This window comes from Orcinus orca, chromosome 18 (genome assembly GCF_937001465.1).
Source record: "Orcinus orca chromosome 18, mOrcOrc1.1, whole genome shotgun sequence".
Classification (NCBI taxonomy): Eukaryota; Metazoa; Chordata; class Mammalia; order Artiodactyla; family Delphinidae; genus Orcinus; species Orcinus orca.
In genome coordinates this window covers 11660510-11679831 of record NC_064576.1, presented here as the reverse complement: position 1 = coordinate 11679831, position 19322 = coordinate 11660510, and the positions used below count along the sequence as shown (strand labels likewise).

Genomic DNA, 19322 nt, shown 5'->3' with positions numbered 1-19322 from the left:
ATGAAAAATTCCGAATAAGGTAATTATGACATTTACAAAAGCCTTTTGTTGGCATGTTGTGGCAAGTTTTCCCAAGGATGTTCTCTTCTGCCATCTTGTGGCCACACTGGGGAACTTCCAGGGGAGCAGTTTGCGATGTCTTTGCTTAGTCAAAAGGAAAGTTGGGGGCTGGGCTTGCCCAGGGCCATTGGGCAAAACACCTGGGGTCATTTAACGAGGCCCTGGTGCTACCCAGGTTCTTGGGCTTCTGTTTTTTAGAAACAGGAAGCAACCGAGGTGACTGCCTCGATTGGTGGCTTCTGCTGGGGAACAGCAGAGAGAAGCAATGGAGGGCCATTCCCTGCCCAAACTTTGTCCTCCCATTCTGACACATCCCTACATAAACTCTTCACAGCTCGACCCTGGCGAGCTGGTCTGGGTACTCAATAAATGCTTGCCAACTCCACAAGGGCAGGCTTTATCCATTTTGTACCCCTAGTGTACTAAACTGCATTGAGGGCTTCCCTCGTGGCGCAGTGGTTAAGAATCCGCCTGCCAATGCAGGGGACACGGGTTCGAGCCCTGGTCCGGGAAGACCCCACAGGCCGTGGAGCAACTAAGCCCACGTGCCACAACTACTGAGCCTGCACTCTAGAGCCCGCGAGCCACAACTACTGAGCCCACATGCCACAACTACTGAAGCCCGTGTGCCCAGAGCCCATGCTCCTCAACAAGAGAAGCCACCACAATGAGAAGCCTGTGCACCGCAACAAGGAGTAGCCCCTGCTTGCCGCAACTAGAGAAAGCCCGCGCATAGCAACGAAGACCCAATGCAGCCAAAAATAAAATAAATTTATAAAAAATAAAATAAAATAAACTGCATTGAGCACAGAGCAAGTGCTTACTAAATAATTGTTGTTGATGGAATGAAATAATAATTGTGAGTGTTTATAGAGCACTTACTACTTGTCGTGCACTATAGGAAGCCCAAGCACTGCACATACATTGTCTTCTAAATTAGGCTGACCAACTCATCCCAGTTTGCCCAGGACTGTCCTGGGAACTCCCTCAGTCCCTGACAAACAGGGACGGTTGGACCCTGTATTAGCCAGTTTGGGCTGCCTTAACAAAATGCCACAGACTCAGTGGCTTAAACAACAGGAATTAATTTTCTTACAGTTCTGGAGGCTGGAGGTCCAAGATCAAGATGCTATCAGGGTTGGTTTCTGGTGAGGCCTCTCTTCCTGGCTTGCAGACGGCTGCCTGGGGGTGGAGGGGTGAGGGAGGGAAAGAGGGGGTAGCAGTGGGGAGAGGGAGAGAGCTCTCACTTCTTCTAAGGGCACTAATTCCATCATGAGGGCTCCCTCCCTCCTGCCTGGGCTGCCTGCTGTAGGGCCTTAATACTTATTGGACACACATGGGTTGTGACTGTTAGTAGCTGAGTGGGATATATTAAGAATTCTTTGCAGGTCTGTAAGCCAAACCAAGGATCCAGGTAAGACTGATGACTCACTGAAGGTTAGTCTTACCAAGACTGAAATCCGTTGAACAGCATGGGGCAGCTGAGAATGTCATCTCTGCCCAAAGGTACAGTTTCAGGAGGGGCTCTCGGCACCTTTTGCTGGTAACTGCAGAGCTGGGAAGCCTTACACAGCGAGTTCTGTGAGAGACGGCCTGCACCTCCCTCCTCTTCCCTGTGGTGATGGGGGCAGAGACTGCTTTAGGAACCACGTATGGAACGGAAACTGTTAAGGGAAGCACTTTCTTCATTCAGCACTTAAGGTGGACTTGCACACAGCAAAAGCTCTTAGGGCCCCTCACTGGCCTCCGGGACCTGCCACCTTAAGAAATGCAAGGCTCTCAGGAATTCCCTGGTGATCCGGTGGTTAGGGCTCTGCGCTCTCACTGCCAAGGGCTAGGGTTCGATTCCTAGTCAGGGAACTAAAATCCCACAGGCTATGCGGTATGGCCAAAAATTATTTTTTAAATTAAAAGAAAAAAACCAACTGGAAAATATTAGAAAAAACAACAACAACAACAAAAAACGTGCAAGGGTCTCTGTTTCAAGGGCACCAGAACAGCAACCTTACAGATCCGGCTCCTGCTCCTTATGAGTCTTTAAACACATCTGTGGAGCCTCCAAGTCTCCTTAGAACAAGCCAGACATTCCAGAAAATAAAAACCCTGGAGGCTCTGAGTGGTCAGAGGTCAGGAGGATTTGGGAAGGGGGGACAGACGCTCCGTGGTCAGGCTGCAGGGGCTGGAGGTGGGCTGTGTCCCCACGGACACACCTCGGAGCCCCGGGCGGCCCAGGCTCTCTCCTGTTTATCGCTTTTGATCAGGTGTGAGCTGGAGGCCCCAGACACTCAGGGCTTCTCCGGGAAGCCTGAAAGGCCTCCGACGTCACAGGATGGAGGTGAGTGGAAGGGGAACTGCTGGAGGCCTCTGGGAGGAGCAGGGAGTGGGGAGGTAGTGTTTAATGAGGGTGAAGTTTCAGTTTTGCAAGATGATAAAAGCTCTGGAGCGGCCGGTGGTGAGGGCTGCGTAGCCGAGTGGATGCTCTTAATGCCTCTGGACTCTGGAGACTTCAAAATGGTTCGCGGTGAACTTTGTCCCATGTGTTTTACCACAGTGAGAAAGGAAACCAGACAGCTTGCCCGCTGTCTGTGGCCCCTGCTGTGACTTGCTGGCCACTCCGCCTTTGTAGCCCACACCTACCCCTGCCTCCCAAGCCGGCTGCCCCTCACGTGAGACCCTGGCCCCTGCATGGCGAGCTTCAGAGCTGATCACCATGACCTCGGAGGCGCCAACGCCAGGACTCCCACTGGCCACGGGGGCGTGCAAAACCCAGATCCACGGGGGAGGGCGTTCCAGTGTTTCCAGAACGTCACAAGGTCTTTACAGGAGGTCCTGGATCCCTCTAAGATGGTAACTGTGTTTAATCTGTTCTGTTTCATCCTTTGAGAGCAGGGTTTACCAGCCTCTCCTCCCTACACATGGCCCCTCTTGCCCATCTAGGCCAGCCCTGGGGTGTCCACCTGGATTTCGGGTGGATCGTGCTTCTCTGAGGCCCCCCAGTGCGCCCTTTGTCCTTGTCCCTGGTACATCACTCCTGCCATCACATGTCTGCATTTGACTTCGTGAAAAAAGACAGTACAGCCTGGTGATTAGAAGACAGGTACTTCTCCCCGCTCAGACATGCTTGGGTTCACATCCTGGCTTGGCCAACTGTTGGGTATATGGCTGTGGGCAAGTTACTTAAGCTGGTTATTCCTCAGTTCTCTCATCTCTAAAATGGGGGTAATAACACCTTCTTTATTATTGTTATAAGGATTAAATTCAGTTAATCCATACTGTCCAGTAACCATTGGCAGTGAGAGGCAGGCTGGTGTAGTGGCTGGTAGCCTGGGTTCTTAAGCCAGATGGTAGATGTGACCTTAGGCAGATTACTTGGTTTCTCTGTGCCTGTTTTCTGCTCTGTGGAATGGGAATAATAACAGGAATCTAAATTGTAGGGCTATTGCAAGGACCACATGCTTGTAAACATGACACAGTAAAGTGCTTCACATGCTGTCTGCCCATATTCAGTGTCCAATAAGTGTTAACTACTTCTATTTGTCATTAAAAAAAATGAAGCTGCAGGACTTCCCTGGTGGCGCAGTGATTAAGAATCCACCTGCTAATGCAGGAGCACGGGTTTGAGCCCTGGCCCAGGAAGATCCCACATGCCGCGGAGCAACGAAGCCCTTGCACCACAACTACTGAGCCCATGTGCTGCAACTACTGAAGCCCACGCACCTAGAGCCCATGCTCCGCAACAAGAGAAGCCACCGCAATGAGAAGCCCGTGCACCGCAACAAAAAGAAGAGTACCCCCGCTCGCTGCAACTAGAGAAAGCCTGCATGCAGCAACGAAGACCCAGCACAGCCAAAAATAAATAAATTTATAAAAAAAAAAAAATGAAGCTGCAGAAGTAGTCCAGAATGCATGACAAAAATCTATGGCTAAAATGGTCAACAAAAATTAAACTGGAAGATGCATTTAATAAAGTAACTTTATAAAGTCTAAAATAGATGCAAAATAAATGTTAGTACCCTGAAAGAAATAAAGAACATCCACAAAATGAAAAAAAAAATTATGGAGACACGTGGAAACAAAACAAGAATAGGCCAATAAGATTCATGTGGACATTATAACCACTGTCCAAAATATTCTGCATCAAAACGTCTACAAACAATAAATGCTGGAAAGGGTGTGGAGAGAAGGAAACCCTCCTACACTGTTGGTGCAAATGTAAATTGGTACAGCCACTATGGAGAAGAGTATGGAGGTTCCTCAAAACCTAAAAATACAGCTAGCATGTGATCCAGCAATCCCACTACTGGGCATACACCCTGAGAAAATCATAATTCAAAAAGAGTCATGTACCAAAATGTTCGTTGCAGCTCTATTTACAATAGCCAGGACATGGAAGCAACCTAAATGCCCATTGACAGAAGAATGGATAAAGAAGATGGTACAATGGAATATTACTCAGCCATAAAAAGAATGAAATAATGCCATGTGCAGCAACATGGATAGACCTGGAGATTATCATACTAAGTGAAGTAAGTCAGACAAAGAAAGACAAATATCATATGATATCACTTATATGTGCAATCTAAAATAATGATACAAATGAACTTATTTACAAAACAGAAACAGACTCACAGACATAGAAAACAAACTTATGGTTACCAAAGCGGAAAGGGGAGGAGGGATAAATTAGATGTTTGGGATTAACATATACACTAGTATATATAAAATACATAATCAACAGGGACTTATCGTACAGCACAGGGAACTCTATTCAGTATTCCGTAATGACCTAAATGGGAAAAGAATCTGAAAAAGAATAGATATATGTATATGTATAACTGAATTAATTTGCTGTACACCTGAAACTAACACAATATTGTAAATCACCTATACTCCAACATAAAATAAAAATTTAAAAAAACAACAAAACAAAAACCCCACAAACTATTCTGGCTTTTAGGTATAAACAATGAAATCCTGCTATGTACAACGAAAGCATTTCCATTCCAGATACTCTCCCCAACCCATGTAGGATCGTACTTCAACACTCAGCCCATGTTCAAGTCAGTGAATTATTTTGATTAAACACTGATCAGCAACTTAGAGAAAGGTGTAAAGCACAAAAAAATGGGGGCCAAGGAAAAGGCAGAAGACCAGAGGTTGTGGATCTGGCCCCATGCGTCCCCCTTGGCCACTCCTGCCCCATGACACTTACCACTGTCCAAAGTCTTTTGTCTAGAACCCCCATGGTCGCACCCGTCAGTCTTGATTACGTTTGGAAGAAATGGGAAGATTAGAGGGAAGATCACTCTGAAAACTCACCCCTGATGATCAAAGTGCCCTGATGCCCCCCGTCCCCCCTCTTATCCTTTAAAGGCCAGTGGAGGTCACATTAACACTGAGTTATGTTTTCGTCCAACTGCAAAGCATACTCAATATTAATGTCGTAGTCGATTGAGGGGCAGGTCTTCATTCAACATTTGGAAGCCTGGTGTGTGCCAGGTACCCTCAAACAGAGGATTTTAGAGACTTCACATTGTCTCGTGTTCTCTTTGTTTTGTAGGAGAGGAAAATGAGATTTGAAAGGTGAAGAGTTGCCCCGTGTTACCCAGCGGCTGTAAGAAGTGTTAGGACCAGAATATATTTTGAGGATTTAGGATGAGTTCTCTTTGGATTATTGACGAGAGTGGGCTAATGGAGCTGACAGCTCATCACCGTGACTGTTGTTTTCCTCCATCAAAGGCATACTGTGTAAGTTAGAGGGTAGAAATGACCAGAGAGGCAAAATCCGTAGTCCCTTATAGCTAGTCTTTCACACTAGACCTTGTCAACGAGGCGCATTCAAACCGCTGCTCAAGGTTCAGTTCTCAGCCTCTTCCATCTCACTCCTCGTGGTCCAAGAGATTTTAAATTGTTATTTAACACAAAGAGGCCAACCACCTTCCGGAAATTAAGTGGATCACAGGATACATGCAGAGAGCTTCCGGCCCACGGTGAGCTGGAGAGTCACAACACACCGGGGGTGTGTGACAGGAGTGCAGAGGAGAGACAGCCAGACTGTTGCCAGAGCTGCTCCAGGTCTCTGCTCAAAACCTGCCAACCCCTACCTTTAGCAGGAGTGAACATAAATCTTTAAGTTAAAGGGTCCAGAGATAAGAAAGGAAGCTACAAACAAAAAAACCCAGATGGGAACTTCCCTGGTGGCGCAGTGGTTAAGAATCTGCCTGCCAATGCAGGGGACACGGGTTCGAGCCCTGGTCCGGGAAGATCCCACATGCCACGGAGCAACTAAGCCCGTGCGCCACAACTGCTGAGCCTGCACTCTAGAGCTCGCGAGCCACAACTACTGAGCCGGTGTGCCACAACTACTGAAGCCCGCACACCTAGAGCCTGTGCTCCGCAACAAGAGAAGCCACCGTAATGAGAAGTCTGCGCACCGCAATGAAGACCCAACGCAGCCATAAATAAATCAATTAATTAAAAAAACAAACCCAGATGGAACCAGCTGGGGCCAAGACGGTGGCCCGAATCGAATCTGACCTCCAACAGACCCTGAGTCTCATTATACACTGATTTTACTACATTAGCATATCAAGTGACACACACCTACCAAAGGCCATGACCGGACATCAAGGACCAAAAAAGGATAAACGCCGTGGCGCTCCACTCCCTCGGAAAAAGCGCTAAAAGACTAATGCATATGCCTCCCGTCATTAGCCTCACTCCTCCTCCCTTCGTCTTTACTCTAAAATTAAATCCCTCTCACCAGGTGGGTGAGAAGTTGATCTGTGAACTTACCTCCTGTTTCTCCATTCTTTGGCCCATGAATAAAGCTTGTGCTGTGTCCATCTCAGCTTCAGTTTTGTTATTTGCCTTCTTGAACCCAGCTGCGCTAGGGCTCAAACAGGGACCATGCAACTTAATTTGGTAACGAAACTGGGGAACAGGAAAACCATTGGAGGAAGTGGCCTGGATCCTGAATATGAAGAGCATTTTGCCAGGAGGAGTGCGTGGGCGAGGGGTGGGTAGAAAATAAGTGTCTAAAGACCTGATTTTTCTTTTGCCTTTGACTAGAAGTGAGAACCCATTGCATTCCAGGAACTAGAAGAAGTTGGTAGATCAGAGAGAAAGGTGACATATCCACAGAAGAAACAGTTAAGGAATGAGGACTTGATCCAAAGGGTAGAAAAGGTCCTCAGCAAGCTTTGATCATTACATTTGCGTTTCTCACTCTAGACTTTGTTTCATTCCGTCTCCACACTGCAATGACAAGCTTGTGCATGAAGCATCTTAGAGATCCAAGCTCCTAACCCAGGAACCAGTTTCCACATTCAGAACTGTGCACATGTCTGTCTAAGAACTGTTGCTCGTTTTTCCAAGAGTGCCAAAGCGGACTTGTTCTGAGTCTGATACCTGGGAATGGTAAATATCTATAGGATGAATTTGGCAGGAAGTGTTCATAATATTTTGGAACGATTTTTATTCAAGTAGAAAAATGCTCACAAGTATTGAGAAAAACACTTTGAGATGGTACAAAAACACGCACATGGGAAGCTCCTAGTAGAAAAGAGCAGTGTAGCCACAGATAACCCCGAGAAAAGCAGGAAACAAACTTTGATAGTTCATGTTCCTGGAATTTACTGTATGTGGGTCTTGCTTTGTTCATGCTTTTATCACCTTCTGAGGAAATTTTAATGAGCGGGCACAGCTTTTACAATCAGGAAAGGAAATGTTAAGGATTTCTTACTCTGTCCCCACCCCAATACACAGACACTTACTCTTAAGAATGAGAATTTATTTCATACCATTGAAACTCTAAAAATCATGACTTGCCTTTACCTGAGTAGTTTTTTGAGTTATACATAATTTAAAAAGAGGTAGGGACTGGAAAGACAAAACTAAAAACAGAAGGTAAAATTACCAGTTCCTGCTACCCAGTCCTTATGGTGTACCATTCTAAAGCCTAAACAGTCACTTTTTGCCTCATTTAACATTGTTTCCATAGAGTGTTTGAATGCAAACAATATGGAACTTTGCCACCATTTCAAAATTCAAGTTAGGCCAAAATAACTTTGTGTGTTAGGAAAGGAGTTAAATGCAGGGTATGGACTCAGTGTTGTAAAAGTATGTGTATGTGTGTGTGTATGCTTTAAATAAGACTTCTCTGAAAAACAAACAAACAAAAGGACTTCTTTTAGAGTGTTAGGTTCATTGCTGGCTGCTTAGAGAACAGCTTTCTTGGTTTGTTTCACAGTTCTGAAGTCTTCCCCATCAGCGGCCATACAACAGAGTGTCCTGCCCCCAGGGGACAGACACCTGGGCACATCCTGGGCCCAATCCGTCCTCCACTTGCTTCTTGATATTCACAGCTGTGTCTGTAAGTCGGAGTCCAACTTGGGATATGGGTTACTCTCTTCCGGGTACTTTTTCTTTTCATCCGTATCAAACTGAGCTTCAATCTCTGCTGGACTGACGTACGTATAGAATCGGGCCATGACGGCAAATATTACGCTGACGACCAGAAGCAACCCCGCAAACAGAACATACTCGGCCCACTTTGAAGGAATTGAAGTTGGAGCAAGGAAAGAAACAAAAACAATACAGGTTATGGGAATGTATATATCGCGGGTATGTTTTCTAGAGACATCCAGATCGAAGGTGTTGGAAATGAAGTTGTTAGGGGAAACTGGTAGCTACTGCCACAGATACAGAATGGCCAGCTTTTCTTGAATGCCCAATGTAACAGTCACATTCTTGGAACGGCTCTGGAGTGCAGACACCCAGGACTTTAAGAAGATGAGACAAAATTTCCGAAAAACCCGAGTCTTAAGACAAATAGCTGGCCCCTGGAAGGATGGGGACCCAGAGCACACCAGGCAGAGTACTCTTGAGGGAAAAAGAATGTGCTGAAGTGTTCTCAGGTAAGACCCCCATGTTATCTTTCGGCAAAACGTTGAGGTCATGAGCGTGCAGGATTAGCACAGGCTCTGATGGGACCTGGTGGGGGAAGTAATGAGTCTGATGGGGTAAAGGGACAGCTCCCTCATGAGGCAGAGATTCTGAGTGCTGAAGGAGAGTTCCAGAACCAGAAAAGCCCTCATTTTATTTTAATGGGAAAAATTACGACAACCTTTAGGATGGCTTTAACTTTAGGTACTGTGAAACTTTCTGGATAACACGCCTGCTTTGGGGCCACTGAGCCGCATTCACTGAGGCCAGGAAAGATGTTTCCTTTGGTAGTAAAACCATATGGGCGTGTAGGTATGTTAACCCCATCTGGTTACATCTGGTTATTTTCCAAGTAGAAATAAGAAGCATCAGCACGCACTTGGCCATAAGGCCTTTTTGTATCTGCCCTGTCTGGCTGGTCTGGCAGTTCTCCTCAGCCATTAGCCAAGAGGACCACGTGTATATACAGACAGCTAGGGAGGGTCGTCGCGATGACGATTAACAGGTGAGAAGACAGAGGTACGCGCGATCTCTGTCTGCACCAGTACCTGTTCGCTGAACGAGCCCGCTCCTGCTACGATAAGGACAATGAAGTTGCCAGCTGCCACTGTCAACAGCCACCCTGCTTGAAGCACTGACTTCATGTTGGAAGGAGCCTGAGGAAACGAAACAGAGTGAGTCCCGATGTAGACGTCAACCGCAGAGCGGAACACAGCTAACTCACCGACTCCCTTAATTAGGCCGTCTACCCCCAAAATGCACATTAAGAGTCAGGCTGGTCTAAATGCAAAAAGGATTATCACTTGGATAACAAGACATCCCAAATGCTCCTGTGGTATGAACACACAAGAATCCTTTGTTTTTCACTCTCCACATGCTTGCAAAGCTCTCATCTTAATGAAATGGACGAATCTATAGGTGAACCGATTCTGCTTCTACAGAAGAATTTTCAGACAAAGCCATCCAGTCCAACCTCTCCTTCCCCCCAGATGGAGGCTGCTCTCTGCGCTGTCACCTTGCTCTTTGGGGAGCTTCCCCGCTATGTCACCAAAACTTCTCTTAGAACTCTTGTCACCTGTGTTACAGTCCTCTCCTTAACTAGACTGTGAGGTCATCGCAGAAAGGGATTACCCAGCTCATATTTACCATCTTTACTGCAAAACTTGAAGGTATTAGGCACGCTGGGCTTAGGACGACTGTCACTGTATTTTGATAAAATAGTTTAGAACCTAAGCTCTAATTTAGGTATCAGCAAAATGTGCCTCATTAGTCTAATAGTCACAAAAGCAATACTACTTTTTAACTTTTAAAAGCTAGGCCTTGGGCTTCCCTGGTGGCGCAGTGGTTGAGAGTCCGCCTGCCGATGCAGGGGACACAGGTTCGTGCCTCGGTCCGGGAAGATCCCACATGCCGCGGAGCGGCTGGGCCCGTGAGCCATGGCCGCTGGGCCTGCGCGTCCGGAGCCTGTGCTCCGCGACGGGAGAGGCCACAACAGTGAAAGGCCCGCGTACCGCAAAAATAAATAAATAAATAATAATAATAAATAAAATAAAAGCTAGGCCTTAATCAGTGTGTTTACTGGGAGCTACAAAGAGACCTCGAGTGAACCTTAAAAATAATGAGGACACAGACCTATGCATGAGCCTGCTATGAACAGGTTGTTTCAGAACGTGGGATCCACTGACCATCACGACCCTGGTAATGGTCGTTAATGTAGTTTTTCCTACTTAGGACCCCAAATCTCTAGCATGTGACTGGGAATTCAGATACCTATATATGGACACTCATGATGCTAAATTGTAATATTCCTTTTTTTTTTTTTTTTTTTGGCCACGCCGTGTGGCTTGCAGGATCTTAGTTCCCCGACCAGGGATTGAACCTGTGCTCTCGGCAGTGAAAGCATGGAGTCCTAACCACTGGACCGCCAGGGAATTCCCTAAACGGTAATATTCTTATTCAGTAAATAAGACTTGGTAATTTCTAAAACCTTGTTTGGTAGAACCTACCATAATGCTTTCTAGAATTTTCTTTTACACTGTAAATACATGGCTACCCCAGCTTTTAACTAAGTCCCAGCAGCATTATTTGAAGGCAGGGTTGTAGGAGAGGGGTGTAAAGAACGACAGATAGGAAACCTGAGAATATGAGAACTCCAATCCCGTGACGGAGAAAACCACCTCGCCGCAGGTGAGGAGGAAGTACTGGGGGATTTGCAGGGCCATGCTGACTGTGTTCGGGGAAATATCTTCAACTACTATCGGTTCGAGGCAGCCGTTATCCTAAACCAGTAAGGCAAAAGCAAGAAGAAGAAATGAAAATCGAGACTGCTTCCAGAATAAAAATTGCTCAGACAGGCAAACTGAATTTGGACCTTCAGGGTTACACCAAAGGATCTATCCAGAAAGTACACATTTTAAATGTAAATATGCAACACTGCATTTTATCCTTGGGATGGGATGGACTTGGTAGGATTTGAAAATATGTTCACTAGCTTTTTCTTCTTAAATAAGAGAGCAGATTGGAAGTCAGGTTTGTTGAAAACATTGCCAGCTCTTTGAACGAAAAGCTTCCAAGGTCCATGTTGACAGTCTATGAGGACAGTGGTCAATGTGAACGTTTAGAGCAGGTCAGTCTGTTTAATTTTATTCTAAAGGTGAACTTAAGGCAATGATAAACCACAGAATTAGTGGTGAACTGAATTAATTCTAAATTCGTTTAAAATACAGATCCTAATATCACTCTGTTAAATCATTACTATGTCCTGTTTTCAAGGACTCATATCAATAAACTTTGAGTGGAACTTCTGATTCAGTGCAATGAGTTACTAACCTTCCTTGTGATTACATAGGTATACGCACTACCAAATTCAAGGTAGGATGTTTCGAACTCATTTCCACAGTGTTGTGCAATCTCTGATGAGTTTATTGTGAAGCTCTTTCTATGAAAAGGAAGATTAATATAAATTAACGTTCTTGGTATTGAAAGTTTCAATGTATTATTTAAAGGAAAAGACTTGAAACCCTTGAACTTGGGAGCAAAGTGTCCACTGCAGGTACTTACCTGCCAGAAGAGAAAAAATGATATTCGCTGGCATTGTGACTGGGGACGTTTTCATAAATTTCCTCACCCATTGTGACACTGAAGCTCTCAGCAAGAGTATTTACAAATCTGAAACAGAAAACCATCTGTCTTGTGAGTGGACTATGGAATGACTTGCTCCAGGTCACAGTATGTGCATCTGAAGTTGGGATCTGTTCCATTTTGGAAGGAATTTAAGATGTCTGCAGAAGATTTCTACAGTATAAAGGCAGAAAGTAACTTACTCTAGGTTTGTCTTTGCTCACCTCATGAGAACACACCTAAAAGAATTTATTTAACACAGGTAAATGCCGGGAACTGTTCTAAGTACTCTCTGACTAGGAACTATTTCAGTGGTATTTTGGGATATTAAGTACAGATTGAAATAGCTGCTGATCTCCTCCCCCTCCGGAAGGCAGCCATGTCTTTGCGCTTCTTATTTCAGAAGCTTGACAGCCAAAGTGATGAAGGACCAAAAGCAGTAGCTGCCGAGTACCTAAAAGACAGCCTCCAACTGGGGCTTCTTTTACAGCGTCAGGGAAGCCCATTCATTTCCTTTACTTTAAAGAGCAGCTTCAGGCAGGGAGGGGCTCCAAGGAGTGGACAGGAAGACATGGGCCAGCCCAGCAATCAGACAGTTTTGAGGAATTCCCTTCAGATGGCAGAGACCTGTGTCTGCAGGTCGTGGAGTAACAGTGATCAGCACCCCACGGGAATCCGGCTGGGAATGGAACACCCAGTAGGACTGGGTGCTGGGCCCCAAGGTTTCCAGTCTCTGAAACATTCCCTGTGCCCAAGCTTCAATGGGACCGTTTGAGAGTTGTCTGCCTCCAAAGGACCATATAGGTGGTGGCCGGGTGGACAGATGATTAGAGATCCCTTCCTCAAGTGTTCCAGGCTAGAGAAGACTCTGGTACTCTTGTACTGCCCCAGGGAAAAGGGGGCTACCCCAAATAAGACCAGCGGATCTCTCCTACCAGATAGGTGATTGAAGGCATACAGAAGATTATCCAATTCAGAGAACGAGAAGTAATAACAGTATACACCTAAGTACCATAAAGAACAATTTAACTTCCACATCCCTAATGTGGAAGTGATGGAATAAAATTTACGTTTTAAGGCAGGACAAGAATATGGAAACATAACATTCCCTGCTCTGTGTTGAGCGCTCCCTGATATGCAGTGTGCATTATACATTAACTTGACCTCCCCAAAGGTGGGAATGCTGGCTCCACCATAAAGATCAATTTTTTTTTTCCTTTCTTCTGACATCAGCAGTGTAACTCCTTGGAAGATTACATTCTCTCCTAATTCTGTAAGGGGTCGTGGTGACCTACTGCTTGCTTTGTATGTGCAGACTTAGACTATGTGTTTTTGGCGAACCTTATGTAAAAATATGTGTCATTTTGAGGTACAATCTTTTGCCTCAAAAATGTATATTTTGAAGTACCTTTGTGGTGTTTTTTTTTATTTTTTGGCCATGCCAGGCAGCTTGTGGGATCTTAGTTCCCTAACCAGGGATTGAACCCAAGCTCTTGGCAGTGAAAGCGTGGAGTCCTAACCACTGGACCACCAGAGAATTCCCTTGAGGTACCTTTGTATCAATGAAGTACCTTTGACTTCTAACAAGTGGAACAGTCCTCAGAGTTTTTTGAAAGACTGTCTCCTGGGTTATAATCTTTTAGATCTGCTCAAATAAAATTCTCTACTTCTCCTTTAGATAGACTATTGATTAATTTTTTTGTCAACAGTGGCCAAGTTTCATCTACTTTGTGGCAATAAGTAATATTGGTCAAATTCCAGGGACTGAGAGAACATTTTTATGAATGAAACATTTGACTTGGTGTCATTTAACAGGTGATTAAAATAGAAAACTGAACCTGATGTAGGTCAACAGGAGCCTAATAGAGTGAATATTGCTCCAAACTGTAAATGCCACTTTTATAAAAGGTTAAGATGAACCATTCAAAAGACAGACAGTGGAAACAGTATGCAATTAGGAAGTAGACCCTTGGGCCTGGGGCCTGGCTTTATATATTATAAGCCAGAAGACTGAATAAATCCTATCCTAAGGCTTGAGTACTACTGCCTGCCTGACATATGTCTCAGGGCTGGTACAAGATACCAATAAGAATGGAAATAATTTGAAAAAAAAAAAAAAAAGCAACATCACACGTATCAGATGTGTTTTCATATACACACAGAAAATAGAAGAGGATAAACAGCAAACACATTCTGAGTGCTTCAAAAGGCATGGAAAGCGGAGGTTCCAGATCAGTTGTGCTCTAAGAGCTCTGATCAGGCAAATCCTAGGGTCCACTAGGCTTCAAGCTGGCCTGACATCTTAGGAGCACCAGGATCTAAGCTACAAAGTGATCATGGGAGGAGGGATGGAGAGTGGGAACCAGCTGAGAAAACAAGATGGGACCAGTTCCTTAAAGAATAACGAGGGGGGCTTCCCTGGTGGCGCAGTGGTTGAGAGTCTGCCTGCCGATGCAGGGGACGCGGGTTCGTGCCCTGGTCCGGGAAGATCCCACGTGCCGCGGAGCGGCTGGGCCTGTGAGCCATGGCTGCTGAGCTTGCGCGTCTGGAGCCTGTGCTCCGCAACGGGAGAGGCCACAACAGTGAGAGGCCCGCATACAGCAAAAAAAAAAAAAATTATAACGAGGGGACAGAGATATTTGTTCCTCTTCAATAAAAAATTTTTTAAAAAAAGGCTTTATGAGCTATAGTTCACATACCGCAAAATTCACCCCTTTAAAGTGTGCAATTCAGTGATTTCACTACAGCCACATGGTTGTGCAACCATCACAAGAGTCCAGTTCTCATCACTCCAAAAAGAAACTCAAAGCCCGTGAGTAGTCTCTCTCCATGCCCCCTCCCCACAGCCCTTGGCAACCACTAATCTCCTTTCTGTCTCTGTGGATTTGCCTGCCGTTTCATGTAAATGGGATCATACACCAGGAGGTCTTTGTGCCTGGCTTCCTTCACTTAGCATAATGTTTTTAAGGTGTATTCATGTGACAGCATATAGCAGTACTCCATCTCTCTTCATCACTGAATAATATTCCATTGTATGGATAGACCGCATTTTGTTTATCAGTTAATGGGCATTTGAATTGTTTCTACATTTTGTCTATGGTGAATAATGCTGCTATGAACATTCATCTACAAGTTTTCGAGTGGACATATATTTCCATTTCTTGTGGGTGTATACCTAGGTGAAAAATTGCTGGGTCATCTGGTAACTCTATGTTTAACATTTTGAGAAACAGTTTTTCAAAGTGGTTGCATCAGTTTACATTCGCACCAGATGCGTATAAGGATTCCAATTTATCTGCCTCCTCACCAACACTTTTTATTACCTGTTTTTTTTTAAAATTTATTTATTAGAGCCTGGTGAATGTGAAGGGGTATCTTGTTGTTTGGATTCACATTTCCCTAATGAATAATGCTGCTGGGCATCTTTTCATGTACTTTTTGGCCAACAGTATTTTTTTTGGATAAATGTCTATTCAAATACTTTGCCCATTTAAAAAATTGGGTTATCTGTCCCTTTACTATTGAGTAGTAATAATTTTCATACATTTGGAATATAAGTCTCTTATATATGATTTGCAAATATTTTCTCTCGTCCTGTCGGTTGTCTTTCACTTTGTTGATGGCATCATTTGTAGCACAAATGTTTTCAATTTTGATGAAGCCTATTAGTATTTTTATTGTTGTTGTTGTTTGTGCTTTTAGTTTCATATATAAGAAACCACTGCCTAATCCAAGGTCACAAAGATTCATTCCTATTTTTCTTCTAGAAATTGTATTGCTTTAGTTATATTTAGGTCTATGACCCATCGAGTTAACTTTTATATATGGGATCAGTGAGGCGGGTGTTCAACGTCAGTCCTTTGGATGTGGATTTCCAGTACCATTTTTGGAAAACTCCACAATTTTTAAAATGAAGATATCTTTCTGAATCTACTTATGGCCAATCATGTCCCAGCTATACTCCCTCCTTAAAGGGAGTGTTTTTTCAGTATGGCAGTCATCAAGACCAGGACTGAAATAAACTGAACTGACAGTAAATCTTAAATTGAGATTTTTAGCAACCAAGGAAGCATACAATCACATTATCTACATGAATGACTTCTGTACCACTACTGAATAAAAATATTTGTAAAATATTGTTTTTTAAAACTTTCTTCATCCTTTTTATATTTCTTTTTTGTATTACTTACGATGAACATATTAGTTTGGTACAGTAGTTTATATACATTTATAATTTATAAAGGATACCATATTCATACATTGTGGGTACATGCTCAAAATATTTTTATTGAATGTGATAAAAGGTTTAAAGATCACTGCCCTCGAGAAACTTCCCACATGTGGACAAAGAAACATATGTGAATGTGGACTGTGACATTGTTTGGAAAAATGAAAATAACCTAAATTTCCTGTACAGAGGAATGGACCAAAAAAATTGTGGTATATCTATGCAATGGACTATTATACAATGGTTTAAGTGAATGGATAAGGGACACATATATGAATGTGACTAAATATTAAAATAATATTTTTAATGTAATATATTTTATAATATGATTGCAGAATGACATATACACAAGACAATAACTTTTTTTTTCTTTTTTTTTTGCGGTACGCGGGCCTCTCACTGTTGTGGCCTCTCCCATTGTGGAGCACAGGCTCCGGACGCGCAGGCTCAGCGGCCATGGCTCACGGGCCCAGCCGCTCTGCGGCATGTGGGATCTTCCCGGACTGGGGCACGAACCCTCGTCCCCTGCATCAGCAGGAGGACTCTCAACCACCGCGCCACCAGGGAAGCCCAACAATAACATTTTAAGTTTAAAAACATGCCAAAAACATATTGTTTATAGATATATATATATATGTAGCAATATGTAATGTTAAAAAAATTCATGAGAAAGATTAGTATCAAACTCTCGACCACTTTTTGAATGAAGTACCTTGCCATTTATTTAAAAGACTGTAGTCTGTTAAGTCCTGCAGCTTCCTGATACCACATAATTAAGAGGATTCCATTTTGCTTAAGATTCTATATACTATTCCTTTAGTTCATATATTACTCAGAAGTCTGACTTCCTGAAATTTTTGAAGTTGTTCTAATTATCAGTTTGTTTCTGACGCTAGTTTTTCAGAACTTCCCTTTTTTTAAAATGTGTCACCTGGGCATTACTGAAATAATAAATAATAAAACCTTTGATCCATTAAGAATTTGTTGTTGCCAATAAAAAGAAAAAAGTTTCTGGTTTATCTTTTACCACATGGATGGATTGGTGGAGTTAAGTGTTGGTGACCTCATGTATCCTTCTTTTGTAAGATCTCATCAAAGACAATGAAGGAGGAGAGGGAGAGGGAGAGGAGTGAGGAAGGGGGAAAAGGGGAGGGGAAGGAAGAGGGGGAGGGGAAGGAAGAGGGGGAGGAGAGGAAGAGGAGGAGAAGAACGACGCTTTAACAGCACCAGAACAAGAAAGGATACCACAATCTAAATTGTCCAAAGTTTCTAAAGTTAGGAGACTTTTTTTTTTTTTTTTTTTTTTTGCGGTACGCGGGCCTCTCACTGTTGTGGCCTCTCCCGTTGCGGAGCACAGGCTCCGGACGCGCAGGCTCAGCGGCCATGCCTCACGGGCCCAGCTGCTCCGCGGCACGTGGGATCTTCCCGGACCGGGGCACGAACCCGCGTCCCCTGCATCGGCAGGCGGGCTCTCAACCACTGCGCCACCAGGGAAGCCCGGGAGACATTTTTGACAAAATCAAAGCAATGGATTCTGAGGCACAAAACAACACTCTGAGGCACAAAGGAAATCCCAGAGGTGCTGCCAGCTCAGAATCAAGTACAAAGGTCAGGAAAGGGCCAGGTGACCGTTATCAGTGTACTTCCTTCCAGGTCTGCTAAGGCAGTTGTGTGTATGTGCGTGTGTGAGGGACAGAACAACAATCCAGAAGCTGGAAAAGGTATTAGGGGCTGAATCGTGTTCCCCACTTCCCAATTCATATGCGCAAGTCCTAACCCCCCAATATCTTGGAATGGGACTGTATTTGGAGACAAGGTCTTTAAAGAGGTAAAATGAAGTCATGAGGGTGGGCCTTAATCCAAGATGACTGGTGTCCTTATAAGAAGAGGAGATTAAGACACAGGCACACACAGAGGGATGACCATGTGAAGACAGAGGGAGAAGACGGCATCTACAAGCCAAGGAGAGAGACCTCAGAGGAAACCAGCCCTGCCGACACCTTGACCTCAGACGTCCAGCCTCCAGAACGGTGAGGAAGTCATTTTCTTTTTGTTTAAGCCTCCCAGTCTGTGGCACTTTGTTATGGCAGCCCTAGCAAACGAATACAGAAGGGAACAAAGAAAACGAGGCAAGGAACCAAACATTCAAAGGGCCTAGTGCAGGCAAGGTGAATAAAATCACATCTAGACTTACTTTCACTGCAGAGAACTGTGAGAACACCAAGGAGAAAGGAGATAACAAAAGCGTGGGGAGAAGAAAATGAAATCAACTACAAAGACTGGCAGACGCTTTTTGTTGGTTTTGTTTTTTGTCTGCACAACTAGGTACTAGATGCCAGTAGAAAAAAACCCTCCAAGGTTCTGGGAGAAAATAGCATCCAAGCTTATGATGAAGTGTACGAATAGAAAAAGGCATTTTCAGGCACGCAAGGGCTTGCAATTTACCTCACAGCTTCTCTTGACAAGATAACTGAGCATATCCCACAGCAAAACAAGAAAGGTGTCCCAGAAAGATGACACGAGATCCAAGAAAGAAAGGCAGAAACCTGGGCATACGATGAAAATTCTATGAGGATAGTGGCATCACAAGGTTACAGAGCAAAGGTTCCAGTGAGATCAAAGAGCATGCTGAAGGTTTCCAGAGACATGGAGCCCTGGATCCGCTCACCTTGGGGATAAAGGCTTATGCTTTTGTCAATGAGAGGTCAAGTAAGTTACAGGAAAAAACAAAAGCTAGGCGAGAAAGCCTTGGTTAAATTAAGGCAATCAAGATGCAGTACCACCGAACAATTCATGGAATGTCAATGAATCTTGACATTCAGAACATTTCCCTCTGAGGATACATTTTCAAGTTTATAAAGTTACATTCTCTTCTCTTTCAGACTGATCACTCTTATTACACTACAACTAATATTTATACAGTCAAATTGTAAATCCTGTGTATTGATCTATTTTTTAGACTCCACCT

General features: G+C 44.2%; 1 protein-coding gene across 2 annotated transcripts in view; it reads right to left on the bottom strand.

The window, feature by feature from the left end:
* Window positions 1-7835: 7835 nt before the first annotated feature.
* Window positions 7836-19322, bottom strand: part of SLC15A1 (solute carrier family 15 member 1) — a 47111-nt gene continuing 35624 nt past the window's right edge. For both annotated transcript variants that reach the window (XM_012534405.3, XM_049701178.1), the window contains 5 exons: window positions 12067-12174; window positions 11836-11944; window positions 11142-11285; window positions 9555-9662; window positions 7836-8612 (listed from right to left, as the gene is read on the bottom strand). In XM_012534405.3, the coding sequence (XP_012389859.2) occupies window positions 8421-8612; window positions 9555-9662; window positions 11142-11285; window positions 11836-11944; window positions 12067-12174 (661 nt within the window). In that variant the 3' untranslated portion in view covers window positions 7836-8420. The remainder of the gene's footprint in view (window positions 8613-9554; window positions 9663-11141; window positions 11286-11835; window positions 11945-12066; window positions 12175-19322) is intronic.